Genomic DNA, 20,620 nt, shown 5'->3' on the forward strand with positions numbered 1-20,620 from the left:
ATATTATCTGGTGCCTTGCTTGTTGCTTAATTATGTAAATGGTGAACTTTGCCTCTTAAGAGACAAGTATGGGCTAACCATATCTTTTCTGATCAAGATTTAGAGATGCCGGTGTTGGACTGGGGTGTACAAAGTTAAAAATCACACAACACCAGGTTGTAGTCCAACAGGTTTAATTGGAAGCACACTAGCTTTCGGAGTGATGCTCTGAACTATCACCTGATGAAGTCGCTCCGAAAGCTACTGTGCTTCCAATTAAACCTGTTGGACTATAACCTGGTGTTGTGTGTTTTTCTGATCAATGTAGCATCGCCTTATACAGAGAAATATTATTCACAGATTACATGATAAAAGCATTTTCTTTCCAATTCCCATACAAAACACTTTATGGACTTGGTAATTTGCAAAAAAATGTAAACTCTTCTAAAAAGAGACTTGAAATCAAAACATTTTATCTTGCATTCAACTGTCTAAATGGAGGGAAAAAAAACTACTCTAGAAGCAAGCAATAATTTACATGTTGTAGGAACAGGGTGCTGCTTACTGGGAAATATGATTGGCATGGACATACTACAGGAAGTGCCAAGTGACTTAGTTAACTGATTAAATTCAAAAGAGACAGGCCACTCCAAGTGACCTAGGCATTGCCTTGGGAATGCTCCAGAGTTTGGCCACCTTCAAAGTCTATAATTTAAAGAAAAGATGCAATGTGGGGACACAGCTCTTTTGTCTGTAAGGAACAAAGCCCTGTGTGAATATTTGTTACAATGGAAGTGGGTTGATGTACCCCATTTCACAGAAGATCCTTTAAAACACCATCTCACCCCTCTCTGTCAGACTCAAACCTATTCCAAGAGGTTCAAGGAATATTTGTTAACCTATTTCACTAGCTGAAGCTCCTGAGACATAGCAAACATTTTACAATTAAACAACAGCTGAAAATGTGTTGCTGGTTAAAGCACAGCAGGTTAGGCAGCATCTCAGGAATAGGGAATTTGACGTTTCGAGCATAAGCCCTTCATCAGGAATGAGAGAGAGTAGCCAAGCAGGCTAAGATAAAAGGTAGGGAGGAGCGATGGAGGTGGGATAGGTGGAAGGAGGTCAAGGTGAGGGTGATACACCGGAGTGGGGTGGGGGCGGAGAGGTCAGTAAGGAGATTGCAGGTTAGGTGGGCGGTGCTGAGTTGAGGGACCCGACTTAGACAAGGTGGGGGGGAGGGGAAATGAGGAAACTGGAGAAATCTGAGTCCCCCCACCTTGTCTCAGTCGGTTCCCTCAACTCAGCACCGCCCACCTAACCTGCAATCTCCTTACTGACCTCTCCGCCCCCACCCCACTCCGGCCTATCACCCTCACCTTGACCTCCTTCCACCTATCCCACCTCCATCGCCCCTCCCCCAAGTCCCTCCTCACTACCTTTTATCTTAGCCTGCTTGGCTACTCTCTCTCATTCCTGATGAAGGGCTTATGCTCGGAACGTCGAATTCCCTATTCCTGAGATGCTGCCTAACCTGCTGTGCTTTAACCAGCAACACATTTTCAGCTGTGATCTCCAGCATCTGCAGACCTCATTTTTTACTCTTACAATTAAACAACATGCAATCAAAGATGAAACAACATTAATTCAACGCTTTTCCTCCTTTTCTTTTGAAATGAAGGTGTTCCCATGTATGTCTTCCCTTGTGCTTCTAGCTGGATGTTGTTGTGGGTTTGGTAGGTGCTGTCTAGGGATCTTTGGTGAATTTCTGCAGGGAACCTTGTAAATAGTACATACTGCTGCTACTCAGCATTGGCGTTAAAGGGAGCAGATATTTGTGGATGTGATGCAATCAAGCGTACTGTTTCGTCCTGGATAGTGTCAAGCTGCATAAGTGTTGCTGGTGCTGCACCCATGCAGGCAAGTGAGGAATATTCCATTGCAATCCTGACTTGTGCCTTGTTGATGGTGGACAGACTTTGGGAAATCAAGCAGTGAGTTAATCACTGCCGTATTCCCAGCCTCTGACCTGCTCTTGTAGCCATTGTGTTTATGTGGTGAGTTCAGTTGAGTTTTTGGTCAATGGCGACCCCAATGATGCTGATAGTAAGGGATTCAGTGATGGTAACACCATTGAATGTTGAGAGGTGGTGGTTAGATTATCTCTCATTGGTGATGGTCATAGTCTAACATTTGTTTGGTGTGAATGTTACTTGCCACTTGTCAGTCCAAACCTGGATATTGTCCAGATCTTGTTGCATTTGAACATTGATTGCTTCAGTATTTTAGGAGTCATGAACAGTCCTGAACACCATACAATCATCAGCAAACCTCCCCACTCCTGACTTTATAGTGGAGAGAAGGTCATTGATGAAGCAGCTAAAGATGGTTGGAACTAGGACTCTTGCCTGAGGAACTCCTGCAGAGGTGTCATGAAGCTGCAATAACTTCACAACTTCCTATCTGCTAGTTATGACTCCAACCAGTGGAGAGTCCGAGCTTTGATGCTCATTGATTTTGTTATAATGTATGAAAATCTGAGTAGAATTGTCAATTAACACTATTAAGTCATATTCCCTCTACTGACTTTTGCATCAGTAGTGCAATCTTTTATGTTACATAAACGTACAGTTGGCTGATACTAACACTGGGATCATGAGCAATCAACAGTTACTATAAAAGTTTCATAAAAACCGAAAGAACTGCGGATGATTTAAATCAGAAATAAAAACAGAAATTGCCGAAAAAGCTCAGCAGGTCTGGCAGCATCTGTGGAGAGAAATCAGAGTTAACATTTCAGGTTGAGTGACCCTACCTCAGAACTATAAGTTTTGTCATGCTTGTCTATCACTGTCTTAATAAACAACTTAGATAGACTACAGCTTCATAATAATGACCATCTGTTGATCCAATGTACACAGGTCTTCCCTGAAAAACAAAATTTTCAGGATCCCCCTAACAGTGAATAAGGTTACCTCAGATTACAACGGGATCTTGATCAAATGGTCCAATGGGCGGAGAAGTGGCAGATGGAATTTAATTTATATACATGAGAGGTGCTGCATTTTGGGAAAGCAAATCAGAGCAGGACTTACACACTTAATGGAAAGGTCCTAGGGAGTATTGCTGAACAATGAGACCTTGGAGTGCAGGTTAATAGCTCCTTGAAAGTAGAGTCACAGGTAGATAGGATAGTGAAGGAGGCATTTAGTATGCTTTCCTTTATTGGTCAGAGTATTGAGTGCAGGAGTTGGGAGGTCATGTTGCGGCTGTACAGGGCATTGGTTGAGCCACTTTTGGAATTCTGGTTTCCTACCTATCGGAAGGATGTTGTGAAACTTGAAAGGGTTCAGAAACAATTGACAAGGATGTTCCCAGGGTTGGAGGATTTCAGCTATAGGGAGAGGTTGAATAGTCTAGTGCTGTTTTCCCTAGAGCGTCAGAGGCTGAGGGGTGATCTTATAGAGGTTTACAAAATTATGAGGGGCATGGATAGGATAAATAGACAAAGTCTTTTCCCTAGGGTGGGGGAGTCCAGAACTAGAGGGCATAGGTTTAGGGTGAGAGGGGAAAGATATAAAAGAGACCTAAGGGGCAACTTTTTCACGCAGATGGTTGTATGTGAATGGAATGAGCTGCCAGAGGAAGTGGTGGAGGCTGGTACGATTGCAACATTTAAAAGGCATTTGGATGGGTATATGAATAGGAAGGGTTTGGAGGGAAATGGGCCGGGTGCTGGCAGGTGGGACTAGATTGGGTTGGGATATCTGGTCGGCGTGGACGAGTTGGACCAAAGGCTCTGTCTCCGTGCTGTACATCTCGATGACTCGATAACTTTCTGCTTCTTACATTCTACTCAGGTTTCCTCTTTTGTATATTTTCTCTGTCACAGATGTCATTTTGCAGCTATATCTTCACAAATAGGATTCCAGCATGAGGGTCACAGTTTCAGGATGTGGGGTAGACTATTTAGGACTGAGAGAAGAAATTTGTTCACCCAGAGAGAGAAGGGGCCTGTGGAGCTCTTTGCCTAAAAAAGCTGTTGTGACAAAACACTGAATGTTTTCAAGAACGAGTTAGGTATAGCTCTTATGGCTAAAGAGATCAGAGGGTGTGGGGAAATAGCAGGAACACGGTGCTGAATTAGATGATCAACCAAGGTCGCACTGAATGGCAAACCAGTCTTGAAGTGCTGAATGACCAACTCCTGTTCCCATTTTTCATCTAAGCTTTACTGGGGACAAGGACATTGAAGATAAATGTTCGGAAGGGATGAAGCCACAGGAGTAATGTAGCAAATTGAAGGCCAATGAATACCCAGTTGGCAGTGTGTTAGTGCATTTGTGTGCAAGCATTTTCCAAGGATAGATGCAAAATGAAGTGAGATTGGAAGCTGTAGGTTGAGGGTCATCAAACTTTCCAAACAATGTTCAGGGACAGTCTTGCTTATAATCAGCACTGCAGAGCTAAGGGGAGGAGATGCGATGCAAATGGTTGACCTCGATGGGAGTATTTACATAGGGTGAGAAAGGTCGGGAGGGCAGAATCAAAGAAAAGAAGACAACTTGCTTTGAGACATAAATGGAGATCATGAAGAGTAATGATTCATGCAGTGCAGAGGCTGAGAAAAGGAAATAAGATGATATCTTAGTGCAAGCCTCTATTTGGAATAAGAAGGAAAAAAGTCAAATACTGAAAGATAGATAAGGGTCAGAAGAACACAGATGAATTGATGAGGCCAAGGTGATAAGGAAATAAATTAAATATGGAAAGAAAATGTTTCAATTACTGAACTCTATGTCCAGAAATGTTGTACTTTCCAAACTAAAACCAGACTGATCTGCTTCAATTTATGTAGAGATTGTGATTTTGAACTGAAGTCAAAGATGTGATAGAGATTGGATGGCAAGGACTGCATGGTGAGTCATCTTAATGCAATCCCTGGACTCAGATTACATGAGAAACCATCCTCCCTGCTAAAGGTCTATAATGCTGTGCTGGAACAGATACTTCTAAAATTTTATGGAAATTCAATCAGGAACTCAACACATTTTCAGCTTTGTGCAGAAAAGCATTTGTGCATCTTTAGTAATGAAAAGGGACAGCATTGACCCCCAGCTGAATTTTTTTTTATTAAAAACAATTTAGGTTTGCTTTAAACATCATTCCACTTCCAGGCACCTCTGTGGGTTTTTATTTAATCTCTAATTCAGTGATGCCAACTTGTTTCTGCTATACTGGGGGGGTGGTTTAATCATGGGAGCCTCTTAAAGCTCTGTCTGCCTCTTTGTAAAGCTGTCAATTTGATCAGGCAGGCATCTGCTTTCACCCTCTGCCAAGTATTTGTTACATAAACAGAACAGCCATAGTTTAAAGGCTAAAATGGAACATTCACAGGACTCCACAGAGCAATTCTATAAATGGTCATATTTAAAACAATCACCCCGAAATAACTTGTTACTTAGGGCTTATCCTGCGACCAAAGTTTTCATTAAAAGTGTCACACAACTCTTTTCATGCATAAGTACTGAATCATTTCAGAGGAGATTGTATTTTAAGGCTCTTGTGATTTGCAAAAGGTGACCTGAAGATTCGTTCAATTGATTCTGCAATTTGGTTTTGAAATGCTGGGTAGAATCTTACATCCCCTGCAGAGAATTGGCAAGTGAAAGGACCATAAGATGGCGACTGACCCTTTCCTGCCACTTATCCTCTTGCCCCTGTACCTGCTGCAATTTTACGAAAAATGGGATAGGGAGAGGATTTAGGTCACAGACCAATAACTATGCCAATTAAAGTTCCTTAAATGGTCAGTTAAGGCAGTTAAGGATCATTCCCTCCTTTGCTTCTCTCTCATTGGTGAGAGGCTGAGGTAGGGGATGAATCGGAAATGCGGCAAATAATATTGCTTGGGCTCTAGAGGGAAATTGGGGAGGTGGATGCACCTGTTGTCTTGACTCCGAATTTCACCAAACCCTCACGCCATTTCAAACTCCAGATAACCCCACTCTTACCCGCCTACCACTGACCTTTCCCAGTCCAGACCCCTTGTGCCAGTGCATGCCAGCCCGGATCTGATCATATCCCACTGCCCCACATACCTTGCATTCTGCTACAGGGAATGAATTGGAAGCTGAATGTAGTCCCAATGGTGGCCATCCTCCCACTGGCACCATGGGGACAGGGAAATTTGTTCTAAGAGCTGATGACCAGCCAGATGGTGAAATGAAACTTGGGAGGAACTCTCAACTCAAGAAAATGAATGTCTCAATGGACATTAAATGGCTGTAGGGTTATCAGCCTGGATGGGAATAAAAGATACAGCCACTTAAATATCTGCTTGTGGCATCTGCTTGCTGGATGCAAAATACAGCCCGTCATTGGCAGAGTGGTTATATCACTTCCATTGTGATTTACTCATCACAAATGAATGTATTTCAAATGTTTTATGTCATTATTTATGTTTTCACAAGCACAAGTATAAAGGTTTGTTCTTTCTCCCCATTAAAGTCAATCTCTTTAACAAACCTGCAGGATAAACTTACAGGAATGAGGTTATCTTTCATGTTTTCAGCTTCTAGAATTGTCAGTTCTTCAGGGCTCAACAGAAAAAGCCGTAGTTCACCGATAACGTCCTTTGCTATTTCAGGTACCGGTTTGTCCAGAACTACCTATGTTGGAAATTAAAAATGGCAAAAGAGGATATCCTTTAGCTTGATCTAGAACAAAGCAGACATGTTCTAACTTGATATCCTGGAGGTGTAATCGGCTGCCCTACCCAATTTTGCAAATAACATAGAATATTAGTGTAGTTTACACTTTGTCATGGATTTTAGAGGGGCAAAGGGGATTTTTATCTTGGCCTTAATGCTATAAAACAGTGATACCAGATTCAGGTTACATGGTGGGCCTGATTTAGTACCTTGGCACTTGGGCTTCCATCATATTCAATTGAAGATATTTCACGTAGAAAATGGATTGCATTTTTTGCCTATTTTGAAAAGGTAAACTAGTTGCAACATATGCCAATTTACAGATGTGCAACATTGCAGGCACAACCTACTAATTCTAGGTGTATCTGGCAGCAGCCCGAAATCAGTAATTACATTATGTAAATATGCAAAGATAGGTCCTAATCCTATTTCAAAACCTGTGCAAAACTAGGTGAAGCATGCATCTTGCAAGCATTTTATTTGGCTCTTAAGTCAAGAACACATGATAAGAAAAGTCTATTTAACACCCGTTCTACTGAGCATGGAGAACTAGATTTGCTTGCCCTGGCTTCAGTGCACTACTGTGGACCACTGCCAGTTTGTACTCAACCCTTCTTCATTTCACTGTCCTTGGTGCTTACAAATTAATAATTAGAAGGATATAGGCCAAGTGCAGGGAAATGGGGTTAGCGTAGATGTACATTTTGGTCAGCATGGACCAGTCTCCACACTGCTGGATTAACAATATTGTGAGCAACTAGCAGCAACAGTTCGAGTAAGGCACCACTTTGACTCACTATATTGCAGCTGAACTCAATTCTCTGAAAGGAGTAGAGTCCTATGTGCACACAATCCCATCCCATTTCCCAGTCCTCTCTTCTACATCTACTGAACTTCAAACTGCATAATACATTGTTTTCCTCTGACTTCCTTAGGGGCACGGATAGGATAAATAGACAAATCCTTTTCCCTGGGTTGGGGGAGTTCCAGAACTAGACGGCATAGGTTTAGGTGAGAGGGGAAAGATATAAACAAGACCTAAGGGGCTACTTTTTCATGCAGAGGGTGGTACGTGTATGGAATGAGCTACCAGAAAAAGTGGTGGAGTCTAGTACAATTGCAACATTTAAAAGGCATTTGGATGGGTATATGAATAGGAAGAGTTTGGAGGGATGTGGGCCAGGTGCTGGCAGGTGGGACTAGATTGGGTTGGGATATCTGGTCGGCATGGACGGGTTGGACAGCTCTACGATTCTATGACCCTTGCTTCAGTTTCTCAAATCCCAATTCCTTAACCTCCTCCTTTCTCTTCAGACCCCATTCCCAACCCCTAATTCCAAGCCTAAAACCTCCAGGCATCTCCTAACATTTGTTCACCAGTCTCCTCCTCACTGTTATGCCCTAGTCCTGCTATACTCTCCCTGTCAATCCTTCCCCAACACCAGTCCCCTGTCACCTCAATTTTTGCTCCCTTTATCCTGATCCCCCAGCAACAATGAACTACCACACTCCAACACCCCACTACCACTTCCTCATTCTTCCTCTGTGGTTCAATCCCTTGAATTCTTCCCCCTCGGAATTCTAACAACCTACCCTATTGTTTCTGGTCACTCTGTCCTCTCGCCACCTCAACCAGTTCTGTCTCCAACCATTGCTGACCGAGTGTCAGTTTTGTGCTCATGGAAATGAGGAGAGCAGTGACAGTATGAAGTCAGGAAAAAGGTATTCCAATATTACAAATGATATTTAAAAAACAAAGTTCTTGTTACCTAATAGAAGGTGTGTCGAGGAGACTTGGGACAGCAGAATACGAACCATACGTTTAACTCCCCATTCTATATAGTAATTTTGTACAAGTACACAAGTATTTGATGGATTAGAGTTTCACACCTCTCTCTGAAAAGTTCAGATAAATGCATTCAGATGTTAACACTTTGAAACGTGCTACCTTTAACCCTTGCACTAATTTTAGTTTACATTGTGAAAATATACACATATAAAAAAGTACAGTAATTTAGATTTGAATGTCACACACTAGATCTATAATACACAGAGATTTATTTTCACAGGACACACTTTAGTGATGGTATCAATGGATTTAAGCCAGATTTCACACGTCTAGACTTACTGAGTTAACATGAGCCCATTCTCTGACAAAGTTAATTAAATCCGGTTCATCGATAGTCAGCATGTCGCTCTGCAGAATAGCAAGCAAGGCAAGGTCAGAAAGTTCATGGAAGCCTCGGGTCTTCACAATACTCTGAGGATAGACCAGATGATTCATCTTATTAAAATGGGCTGTATAATTCCAAAGAAAATAATATATTTGAACACACTGATTGCCTGGTTCATTTTATATGAATGTTAAGGGTTGTATATCCAAAAGAATTGTTCATGTTTGGAATAGTTTACAGTTTGACTTCCTCAATTGCATCGAGTCATTGGACACTTTCATCTGATCAACTTTTCTCTGCTGAACATATGGTTTGTTGAAAAAGTGTCAATGCTCTATTTAAAATCCCCTTATCTTCACACACAACTTCTCTCAGCCACTATAGACCCAAGTCAACATTAGTCAAAGCATTCTGCTCAGAGGTTTGGAGAAAACACTGCTTTTGGTTCACACGTTCCCATAAACATGCCCATGACTAAACTCAATGTGGAGTTTGAGTCTATTCGAGTAACCACGCTTTCCCTACATTGTACTGGTGGCTAATATTCAGAAAAGTTACATTGGCTGTGAAGTATTTTGGGATGCATGATAGGCAAGTTCTTTCTTTCAACTTTGTCCTCTGTCATTTATTCTTCAGAATGTACAAGGTGATCAGGCATTCAATTACCCAGGCTCATCTAGCTAAGATCAAATTTTTCTTCAGCTTTACAAACATGTGCACTATTCATTTCAGCTCCCTAGATGGCAATCTAGAGTAGCAGTCCTGACCGCTTTCACACTCCATACTTTATAAATGGTCAGGCTAATTACTAAAACCAAAACGCACAACGAAACTAACTAAGCATTAAACTGGAAGCTTGGTTTATACTACACACTATAACTCTTCAGCAACCTATAACATTAAGATGTCTCTGATGTCAATGCCAGAAGTATAGTTCCAAAGATGTGGCTGCAATGTTGAAAGGATATCATGGAGAGGACCCTGAGGACCATCACTTCACTCCCTCACTCTTGCACAGAGCAGTAGGGGTAATGAACTGCAGTGTCAGGAGAGTGGCACTGACTCCATAAAATAAGCTCCTGTTAATTTTTCCCAGGATGAAACATGTTCCCAACATAGTGCACCAACGACAGGCCTAACAAAACTTTATAAACTTTATACAACAGAAAAAATTTCCAAGGAGAAGGCACAGAAGTTAGCCAGCTAATAGGAGAAACCAGTAACCAAACGTGGGTGAAGCCAATGCAAGGTAGTGCCAATGATTGGTCGGTAATACATGTCACATGGGGAATCGGGTATTGGTGCAAACCCATTTCACAAAATGGATTCCTATAACTAGCACAGGACTCATTTATATTCAGGTAGCCCCCACTATCCGAAAGTAGAGCACTTCCAGGGAACCTTTCATAAGCTAAAAATCGTGTAAAGCGAAGGTGTGACTTAAATGGGAAAGAGTATCACCATTTCTCGTAAAAGCGACAATCCTCTTCAGATTCACGAAAACAGGTACTAATGTAGCTCTTTAATAAAAGCAAAATTGCGTAAAGCAAATGTTTGAAAAGTAGGGGATACCTGTATTTTACGTCATATTTGTGATTTAAGATGGTAGGTGGTAGACTTTTGGTATAGGGTAGGAACATATACCCAAAAGCAGAGCAGAGTGATCAGGTTCCTAGCCCTATGTTCAACAATTTGTACTTACATCACAACTTTAACATAATGAATCATTCCCAGGCACTTCTGTCTATCTATCTTTTCCCCAGTTCCTAAGGGTTGGACCATGGATTTTAAGGGCAAGGTGTTCGACAGGCTGCCATTTCATTCTGCAGGTTGGCAGACCAATGGACTCTCCTGCCCCTACTGGTTGCCATAGATCTAATGGAAGGATTTAAAGGGAGATAATCAACATGTTTACCGTATTTCAGTGTGCTTTCAATGCCTATCAAGTCATAGCATCAAATCCAGAACTTCCATCCCAGAGGCAGCAATACCACCACTGTGCCAAGATCGTCTGCCCAACACATTTTTCAACAGCATTATAATACAAAATATGATGTCATGCCACACAGTAAAACATCAGGTCAAGTGAAAGAACTTGCTCAAATAGGTGAAGTTTAAGAAGTGCCTTAAAGGAGAATGCAACCCAGAGAGGGATAGGGAGCTTGGGGACTAGGCAAAATGAAGGTACAACCAACAAAGCTGCAGCAATTAAAATTGGGGATGCGCAAGAAACAGAGCTGCAGGAGTGTAGATTTCTTTAAGCACTGTGGAGCTGGACGAGATTGCAGAGAGAAGTCTGGCAAGGCTATGAAGAGATTTGTAAGAAGGATGCGAATTTTAAACTCAAGATATTGCTAGACTGGGAGCCAATGTAAATCAGCAATCAGAGGGTGGTCAGGGGAACCAGACTTGCTCTGGGTTAAGAAACTAATAATAGAGTTTAACATTATCTCAAGTTTCGAGAGGGTAAAATTTGGGGAAGTCCTTACCAAAGCTGGCTGATACATTTACAGTCTTACTATTCAGCTTCAAATAGGTAATGATTTCAAACCAGGAAAGAAGTGTGATATCTAAAATATTTGTTATTTCTAAAAATACTTTTAAAATCGGAAAGTTGACAAGAGGACAAATGACAATAAGATGAACTGAGAAAGGTTAACTGAATCTGTTCCTATGGCAGCTTCCCCTTTTAAACTCCTATTTTACTTCATGTGACAAAGGTCACAAAAGATCAGTGTGACCGAGTTATTCTTAGTGCAATAATCAGGCAAGCGGAAGCAATTAGTCACATCCAGTAGCTCAGGCATGCAGTTGGAAATAACACAAGTTTAACCAGAATGACTTGCTGACATAATGATCCCAGCCTTTCCATTCCATGGATCATTCAGGATTAGTGTAGCAGCAGAAAGTTCACTTTGCAATCTCTCTATGCACTTTTGTGCCTGTGTTTATTTCATTTGGCTTGTGTCTGGAAGGGCCGCACCCCTTATCCTGGCAGCAGAACTGCAAATTTACATTCTTGTGGGTGTTTGATTCTGCTACAAGGATAAGAAAGCCAGGATTGACAGTGGAAATGACGGGCCTGGTTCTCAAATGCAGCTTTTCAGTGATCTTTGCTGAACAAATGTTAACATAAAAATACTTCAGTCACTCCAGCTCAAGTATGCATGCATCATAATTTGTTGCCATTTACTGGGACAATGGTCAGGAAACATCTCATCAAGATGCTACAGCCATCACAAATGCGAATCAGATTTGGAGAACCAGATGGTCTCTTCCTGCTGCCCAATTCTGTGTATTTGTTAACTCAAATAAGCTTTGTTTGAAAGCTTTGATATAACAAAAATTACTTGATTGCACTTTGCACCTGGAGAATTTTGCAAAACCACACAATCCAAATATTTTTACACTCTTTAATAAAACATAAGAACATTAAAACTTATAAGAAGTCTCTTCTGAGATGGTTCAGAGTTTAGTAGCAGACGTGACATTTCAAGCCCTGGCCAATAGAAAACGTTCCAGTTGGGAGTCAGCTTCAATAACAGAAAATCTGTCAGGATTTCCAGTCTGCGACTTCCTGCTGGAAGTGCATGTGTAAGTATCTCGGTGACAGCAGCAACATGATTCAGCTGTGACACACTGTGAAATAGCCTGCTGACAATCCAAGCTCGATTTTGACTCCACCGTCAATCAAGCAGGTAGGATCTAGCCCACAGCAACATGAGACCGGAGCGACCTTGGCTCTCTGGTGGCACCATGGCTCAGTGGTTAGTACTGCTGCCTCGCAGCATCAGAGATCTGGGTTCGATTCCAGCCTCAGGCACCTTTGTACGTTCTCCCATCATCTGCATGGGTTTCCTCTGGGTGCTCCAGTTTCCTCCCACAGTGCATACATGCGCAGGTTAGGTGGATTGGCCATTCTAAATTGCCCAGTAGTGCCCAGGATTGTGCAGGCTAGGTAGATTAGCCATGGGAAATGCAGGGTTACAGGGATGGGTGTGGGTCTGGTGGGATGCTTTCCGGACCGGCAGTGTGGGCTTGATGGGCTGAGTGGCGTGCTTCCACACTGTAGGGATTCTATGACTCTAGCTGTATTTGGCATGCTGGTTTCACTCAGATGGTAAGATGCCATCTAAAGTACATAGAACAAAAATCAGTCAAGCGAGTGGAGTGGTGGGAACGGGGAAGAAACCCTGGACATGAAAGACTCTGAACTTCTTCTCCTTTCCCACCGGGTGAGAAAAAACATAAAACTAACTCATCTGCCTGGGCTTATTTCAGTCTCAGTTCCTCTTGCCACTACTTGGTATTTAGACAAGCTACAATGGTGTCTGCAAAAACCCTTGGTTTTTTTCATTTGTTCATGGAATGTGTGCCTCACTGGCCAGGCCATCATTTATAGCCGAATGGGCAGTTGACCACATTACTATGGGTCTGGAGTCATATGCAGGCCAGACCAAGTAAGGATGACAGATTTCTTTGCCTGGAAGACATTAGTGAACCAGATGGATTTATTTTTTACAATCAACAACAATTACATCGTTGTCATTTGGCCAGCTTTTTATTGAATTCAAATTTCCCCATCTGCCATGGTGGCATTTGAACCTATGTCCCCAAAACATTATCCTGGGCACTAGCCCAGTGACACTCCACTACGCCAACCCCTCCCTACCTGTAACAAAATTGTAGTGACACCATTGTAGGCAAATCTGCATAATTAAAGGAGAGTCCATTATCATCTGATGGCTACCTCTCAGGAGCAGATTGAAATTCCTGCATAAGGTATAAGGATCAAGAAAGGTGAGGAACACAGTCATTTGGACTTTCTATACACCAGACAAAGAGATTAGAACAAGCCTTGTTTAAATTTAAGGCTCAAGGAATACAAGATTAGAATGGCTCCAATGACACCAAAGCTCAATAGCCAGTCAGCATGGAGGACAAGAGAAGAAAATTGGTAAGGAAAAGCTTTTATTGAAAAGAAGCTCTCACATATGTATCTTGCTGAATATACACAGCTTGTGGCATAGTCAAAATGTACACTTCATTGCAACTTTCCAAACAGAATATTTCAGGATGGTGATCAAGATGGGCTGCAACAAATATCAAAGTTAATAGAGGAAGTCCAAAGGTAAGTTTAAAGGGATTTTAAAGATTGGGAAGCAAAAGTTAAGGTTTATGAAGAGAATTCTAAATTGTAGGGATGGAATGGTTGCGAGATTTGCTAGTGATACAGCAAAATATTAGTGAGGAATTTTTTTTTTTAAAGTATGAGTTGTTGAAGAAGAAATTTGAAAAAAAGGATTTAAATCTCTAATATGGATGCCAACCCATACATCTAGATTGTGATGCACATAGAGGGGAAAGGGAGTTACAAGTGATCCCTGCACCTACTCATTGCCATCAAACAGAAGACGGCTCTGATGGTGCAGTGCTAGCATCCTTACCCCAATACCAGAGGTGAGTAGTAACATCTCTGACCAGTCTGAAAGTTTTCTCTGTTTAACAAAAAGGTAAAATCATTATAGTCCTACCAGATAACTCACATTAGAGGGAGATGACAGGTGGTGGTTTAACCTGAGGGTCACTACACTTCAGCTGAAAAGAGATTCTGAAGGAGAGTACTTCATGGTAACTTCTGCCAATGTGAGAACTGAGCCCATGCTGTTAGCATTATTCTACATCGCAAACCAGCCATCCAGTCAACTGAGTGAATCAAACTCAGTCCTGATTAATAAATTGTTTAAAAAAAATGGAATTGAGGGAACAGGACTCCAACATATCTATTAGTATCAGTACAACTGATAAACCTGCACACAATCTATCACTTATCTGCTGTTAAAACATTACAACTCTACCCTCATCTTGGAAAAAGCAGCGCCTAAGTTTCATGACTGTCAGAAATAGACTTCTGTACTGGGCGAAAGTGAGTACTGCAGATGCTAGAGATGAGTCAACAGCGTGGTGTTGGAAAAGCACAGTGAGTCAGGCAGCATCCAAGGAGCAGAAAGATTTATGTTATGGGCAAAAGCCCTTCATCGGAATAGACTTCTGTACAGGTTGTTCTACTATAACACGTTTTGTTAATATGAATTCAATGTAATGCGATTGACAAATTGGGGACACTGTTTCTAAAGCATGAACTTTTTATACATGTGTTGACTGCAATGCGATTACATCACCAACACATTAAGTGCTGTTTTTAAAGTATGGTTTTCTATAATGCGGGGTTGCACAAAAACACAATCATCATGTTATAGAAGAACTACCGGTGATTTTTAAAAAATAAATCTTGCTGCTGTGGCAACATATATCAATCGGCAACATATTTATTTCTAATTGTCACAGCTAATTCTCACAGTTAGTGGACCACACAATTGATGGATATTTTGATCTGCATGAGTGGGTTCAGTGGCCTGAGCTTGGTTTCAATAGATTTCATTTGACAGCAGAGTCTAAAAAAGAAGTCATCAGATACATTAGCCATTTTCAAGTACTCACTTTGGTGTGTCCCTCAATGAAAGCTAGGCATTTGTCTTTCATGTTGGTCTGTCTGTATGTCACTGCAGCCTGGGGAGATACAAAATAATGATTATTTTACAGTTTGATTGCTTGAGACAATTGTCTATTCATGCAGGTGGAAGGTGACTCAGGATTTCATTCTTAACCTCAAACGCCCCACCCTTTATGAGACCTTATAGTACAGAAGCAGAATTTAGTCATTTGGCCCATCGAGCGTGACCTGCCAGTTGATCAATCTGGCGTGTTTCTCAACCCCATTCTCCTGTCTGCTGCCTTGATCCCCTTACTAATCAAGAACCTATCTATCTCCATCACTCAATAGCTTGGCCTGCACTGTCCTCTGCAGCAGTAAGTTCTACAAACTTACCACCCTCTGGCTGAAGGCATTTCTCCTCACCTCAGTTCTAAAACGTTAGCTCTTCACTGTGAGGCAGTGCCCTTGGGTCCTAGTCTCTTCGACTACTGGAAACATCTTCTCCACGTCCACTCTAGCCAGGCCTCTCAGTTTTCAATAAGTCTCAATCAGACTATCCCATCATCCTTCTAAACTCCATCAAGTACAGACCCAGGGTCCTCAATCTCTCCTCACACTACAAGTCATTTGATCTCGGGGATCATTCTTGAGAACCTCCCCTGGACCCCTCCAATACCAGCACATCCTTCCTTAGATACAGAACCTAAAACTGCTCACAATATCCCAAATGATCAGAACCTTATACAGCCTCAGTGATACATCGCTACTGTTGTATTCTAAACCTGCTGAAATGAATGCTAACATTGCATTTGTCTTCCTAACTGCCAACTGAACCTGCATGTTAACATTAAGAGAATCCTGAACTAAAACTCCCTCTGTGCTTCAGATTTCTCCATTTAAAAAACAGTCTATGCCTCTATTCTTCCTACCAAAGTCATAAACTTACACTTTCCCACATTGTATTTCATCTGCCACTTCTTTGCTTATTCTCTTAGCTTGTCCAAGTCCATCTTCAGACTCCTGATTCCTCAGCACTACCTGTCTCTCCAATATGTTTCTGTCATCTGCAAACCTAGCAACAATGCCCTCAGTTCCTTCATCTAGATCATTCATGTATTACATGAATAGTTGTGATCTCAACACTACCCCCTGCAGAATTCCACTCCTCACCGTTGCTATCCTGAAAAAGACCCCTTTTGTCCCCACTCCATGCCTTTTGTCAGTCAACCAATTGGCTACTCTTATACTGTATTCTGCTCACTTTGTTAAACAGTTAGATTTACCCCAGAGAAGCAAACAGTGAGGGGAATAGAGAGCTGGTGACCCAGTAAGTGCTTACATATTCAGGAAAGGAAAAGAGAAAGAAGCACTGTTGTTACCTATCGAAGCATTAAGTTTCAACTCAGTACAGTTAAGCAGCGGACTCATTTCCCCAGATTTTGTTTTGGCACAGGGACAAAAGTAACTTGCCCAAAATTGGGCACATTTAAAAAGTAACAATGGGAGCAGCAATTGGAGAGCTGGAGAAGCAGACAAAGAGTTAGGGAGGGACTTGAAAGCGAGGTGAGAATTTTAAAATTGAAACAATGATAGGCCGGAATATAGGTCAGCAAGCACAGAGGTGATGAGTGAATAGGAGTGATGAGAATTAGAATGTAATCAGTACAGTTTGAATGAGTCGAAGTTTAGTGAAGATGAAAGGTGTAATTTTACAGGAGAGTATATGCACAGCAACTTTGAATGCAGTAAACTACTGAACTAAGCTGCATTAAGTGACAACATGATAATTAGAGATTTGACTTCTCCCAGTAAGAAAAGTGAGCTATTATGAAAGGTATTTTCCTCTCTCAGCCATTTTTTGCTTTTAGACTCAGCCAAGACTAAGTGCAACTATCATTATTCTCAGCAGCACGCTGTTTCTACTCAATTACTCGCAATGGAAGATATGGCCAGAGTGTTATCTTCTCACTGAAAAGTTACATAATCTCCAGAAAAAAGCTCCATAAGGAAGTTTAAGCAACATTAAAATTAAAATTTATTTATATTTAATAAAGTATTTTGCTGCTTTAATTCGATATTTCTTTGGGCATTGTCTTCATTGTGCTTAAATCTCAGAGTCTTGATTCTTAACCTTTAAAGATAGTAGCATAATTTTTAAGTGTATGATCTATTTATAACTATTAAATGGGTCAATGGTCAATTGAGTTTCACTCAGTTTTGATGAACTGTGAAGGTGTGGGTGATCCATTATCATTTTGATCAGAATCTAGTCTGAGTCAGATCAAATGACCTGCACGAGTGGTATAAACCACACACAATCTGAAGGTCAGAACTTGTTCAGTCATATTCTCTTCCATGTGAAGTTCATTTCATAAATAGGAGATAAAGACAAGTGCAATACTTCAGTCTCAAGTAATGCTACCTTTAGAGATTTCATGCATGAACAATTTTAAGTGTACAAAACTCCAATGCCTTAAAACGTCCCAAGAACTTATTCAGCAAAATGAAGAATGACTTAAATGGAAACAGGAAAAATGTAAATGTACATAAATAGACAGCTGAATAAACATAAAGACAGTTAGACATGAATAGAAACATGAACCGATATAGATGTTGACCAAGGGAAATATAACAAGAGACAGATTTACAAATGAATACATCCTAGCTAATATATATGTAAGGAAGGCATGGATTTTGTAGTCATCAGTCCAGTTCACTTTCACCCACAAAACATTATTGAGAGTTTGATCCATGTGTGGTAGAATTGCTGCATTGTTGTAAGAGCCCAATAGTTCATTTGTTTCTTTCGTATCAGAGGACCTTTTGCCTCCATGTGCATCTTGCCTAACATATTTCTTAATGAGCAAGTCACTCAAGTTCTAAAATAGCTCTGTAGGTCCCAAGCCAAAGCAAATACCATTTCATTTCAGTTTGTATTTAGTTTTCACCATTTTAAAGCAGAAGAACAGATTAACTTGGATAAGCAGACTTTATGGGATAAAACGATTATCTGGTCAATATCAAATTGCTGTTTGTGGACCTTTTTTACACTCAGTATGGCTGTGCTGTATCCAAAATGGCAACACTTGCCATAGCGCAAAAATATTTAATTGACTGTCTCAAAATGCTTTATATTCAGAGGTGATAAACAAAGTTATATAAATACAAGTTTTTCTTTAAGTTTCCTCTGGCAAAGAGATCAAACTTGAGGCATTGCATGTGTGTGTTGCAATGAAGTCCATTTTTTATATCCATGTTGTACTATGTAAGCCAGCTGATTATGAAAATTGCAACACAAAAGGAACTCGGTAATTCAATTTTGCCTATCAACCGGTGTGGTACTTGCTGCAAGATTTTCAAAAGGCCACTCAAGAAGGTTCATGGAGGACTCAAGAACAGATAAACAGATTCATTTGGAGTTAAAAGCAAATTACTGCGGATGCTGGAATCTGAAACCAAAAGAGAAAATGCTGGAAAATCTCAGCAAGTCTGGCAGCATCTGTAAGGAGAGAACAGAGCTGACATTTCAAGTCTAACTGACCCTTTGTCGAAGCTCACAAAGGGTCAGTTAGACTCAAAACATCTTTTCTCTCCTGACAGATGCTGCCAGACCTGCTGAGATTTTCCAGCATTTTCTCTTTTGGTTTCATTTGGAGTTAGTCTGTTAGACAGAGAGCGAGAGAGAGAGCGAGAGAGAGAGAGATGGGGGAAATGAGAAGCAGTCACCATGCAGGAGGTGCACTGGTGGCTGTGCTGCTGAAAAGGTGACTGAAGGCCATTGGTTATGTGTACTTGGAGCTCAGGAAGATGCCCTAAGAGCCTTTTGATAGTTCCATGTAATTAGGACTCAGGACAAGAAGCCCTCGGAGCTGTTAGGTGTAGTTAATTGATACAGTTAGGACTCAGAAAAAGTCCTGAGAAGCGGTAGATGCAGCTAAGTGTTGGAGTTAGAATTCAAGAGAAGCCCTTGTGTGCAGGTGATAGAGGTTGGAGACTTGGATGAAGCAGAGAATGGGATGGAACAAGCCCAAAAGACAAGCAGCAGTTGTTCAAGAAGCATTAGAAGTGGGATAAATCCAGGGTGAATACCAGCTTGTGGGAGCTAGCTGTCAACAAAAAAGCTGGAGTTGGCAGTGAAGTGTGCTGGAATGAATATGCAGGATCCAGGAAAGTGGAGTCCCAGGAAATGAGGGTGAACTAAAAAAATGTGAACAATCACTGAGACAGATCATAACAGACTGGTTTTTGGAGAGATTCCAAAGAATGGTCTCTGAAAGAGAAGAATTGGAATTGTTTGTAAGGTATAGTAACTTATGGCCCAGGGTGTTGGTATTGCTGTGCGCAATGGGGGAGGGTGGTTGCTGTGAAATTCATAGAATCCGTCTTGACTGTATTTGTCAGTTGATATGCTTGGTGAAATGTTCAACCACAGTTGATCTGTTATCCATACCTTCAGGTTCATTCCAGCATTAGAATTTCATTTGTAAATATATTTTACATTCCGTTGCTGTTCTAATTTAGTTTAGTGAAGTGTGGTGTTTATTTTGTGCCTCCGTTTTGTTAGTAAGTATCTGGCATCTCAATCTTTGGTCCCTAGCCAGACTGTAACATAATTCTGGGTGGTCTAGTCTTGGACCTTAGCAGTGTTAAAATGCTATTCAACTGAAAATTTATACATGGGAATTGAGGTATATTATTAATTAAGATGTACCTCCTTTAGTAGATTTTAATTTTCAAATGGATTTCAAGTGTGTTATGTTAATTAATGGGTTAGGGCTCATTTGTTTAGGGTACAATAATAATACTTTTGAGCAGCAAATTATAAATTGATCATTTAGATTGCCGCTTGAAACCAACTTAGCAACTTTCAGAATCAACTTGCTTGCATCTTTCACAAAAATGAGAATTGCTGGAAAAGCTCAGCAGGTCTGGCAGTATCTGTGGAGAGAAATCAGAGTTAATGTTTCAGGTCAAGTGACCCTTCCTCAGAATTCCTGCATCTGCATTCTTCAGAATATCCTTTAAGAACTCCCATAACGTTTTGTCATTCTATAGATATTAATGGGGTTTGGAAGGTTGATTAGCAAACAGTCCACGGTACCATCATCAGGAAACCATAGAGGCCTTTTAAATGCTGTAATTGTAGCAGCCTCACCACTTGCTCTGGCAGCTCATTCCATACACGTACCACCCTCTATTTGAAAAAAAACTACACCACCAGTCCTTTTTAAATGCTTCCCCTCTCACCTTAAACATATGTC

General features: G+C 41.0%; 1 protein-coding gene across 2 annotated transcripts in view; it reads right to left on the reverse strand.

The window, feature by feature from the left end:
- Nucleotides 1–20,620, reverse strand: part of LOC132818789 (BTB/POZ domain-containing protein 19-like) — a 151,556-nt gene that overhangs the window by 18,845 nt on the left and 112,091 nt on the right. Inside the window, exons 5-8 of one of the 2 annotated variants that reach the window (XM_060829873.1) lie at nt 15,365–15,433; nt 8,818–8,949; nt 6,522–6,647; nt 2,617–2,745 (exon numbers count right to left, since the gene is read on the reverse strand). In XM_060829873.1, the coding sequence (XP_060685856.1) occupies nt 2,695–2,745; nt 6,522–6,647; nt 8,818–8,949; nt 15,365–15,433 (378 nt within the window). In that variant the 3' untranslated portion in view covers nt 2,617–2,694. Of the gene's footprint in view, nt 1–2,616; nt 2,746–6,521; nt 6,648–8,817; nt 8,950–15,364; nt 15,434–20,620 lie in introns of those variants that run through there. The other variant, XM_060829872.1, reaches the window with a different exon arrangement.

Source organism: Hemiscyllium ocellatum, chromosome 9, assembly GCF_020745735.1.
Source record: "Hemiscyllium ocellatum isolate sHemOce1 chromosome 9, sHemOce1.pat.X.cur, whole genome shotgun sequence".
NCBI lineage: Eukaryota > Metazoa > Chordata > Chondrichthyes > Orectolobiformes > Hemiscylliidae > Hemiscyllium > Hemiscyllium ocellatum.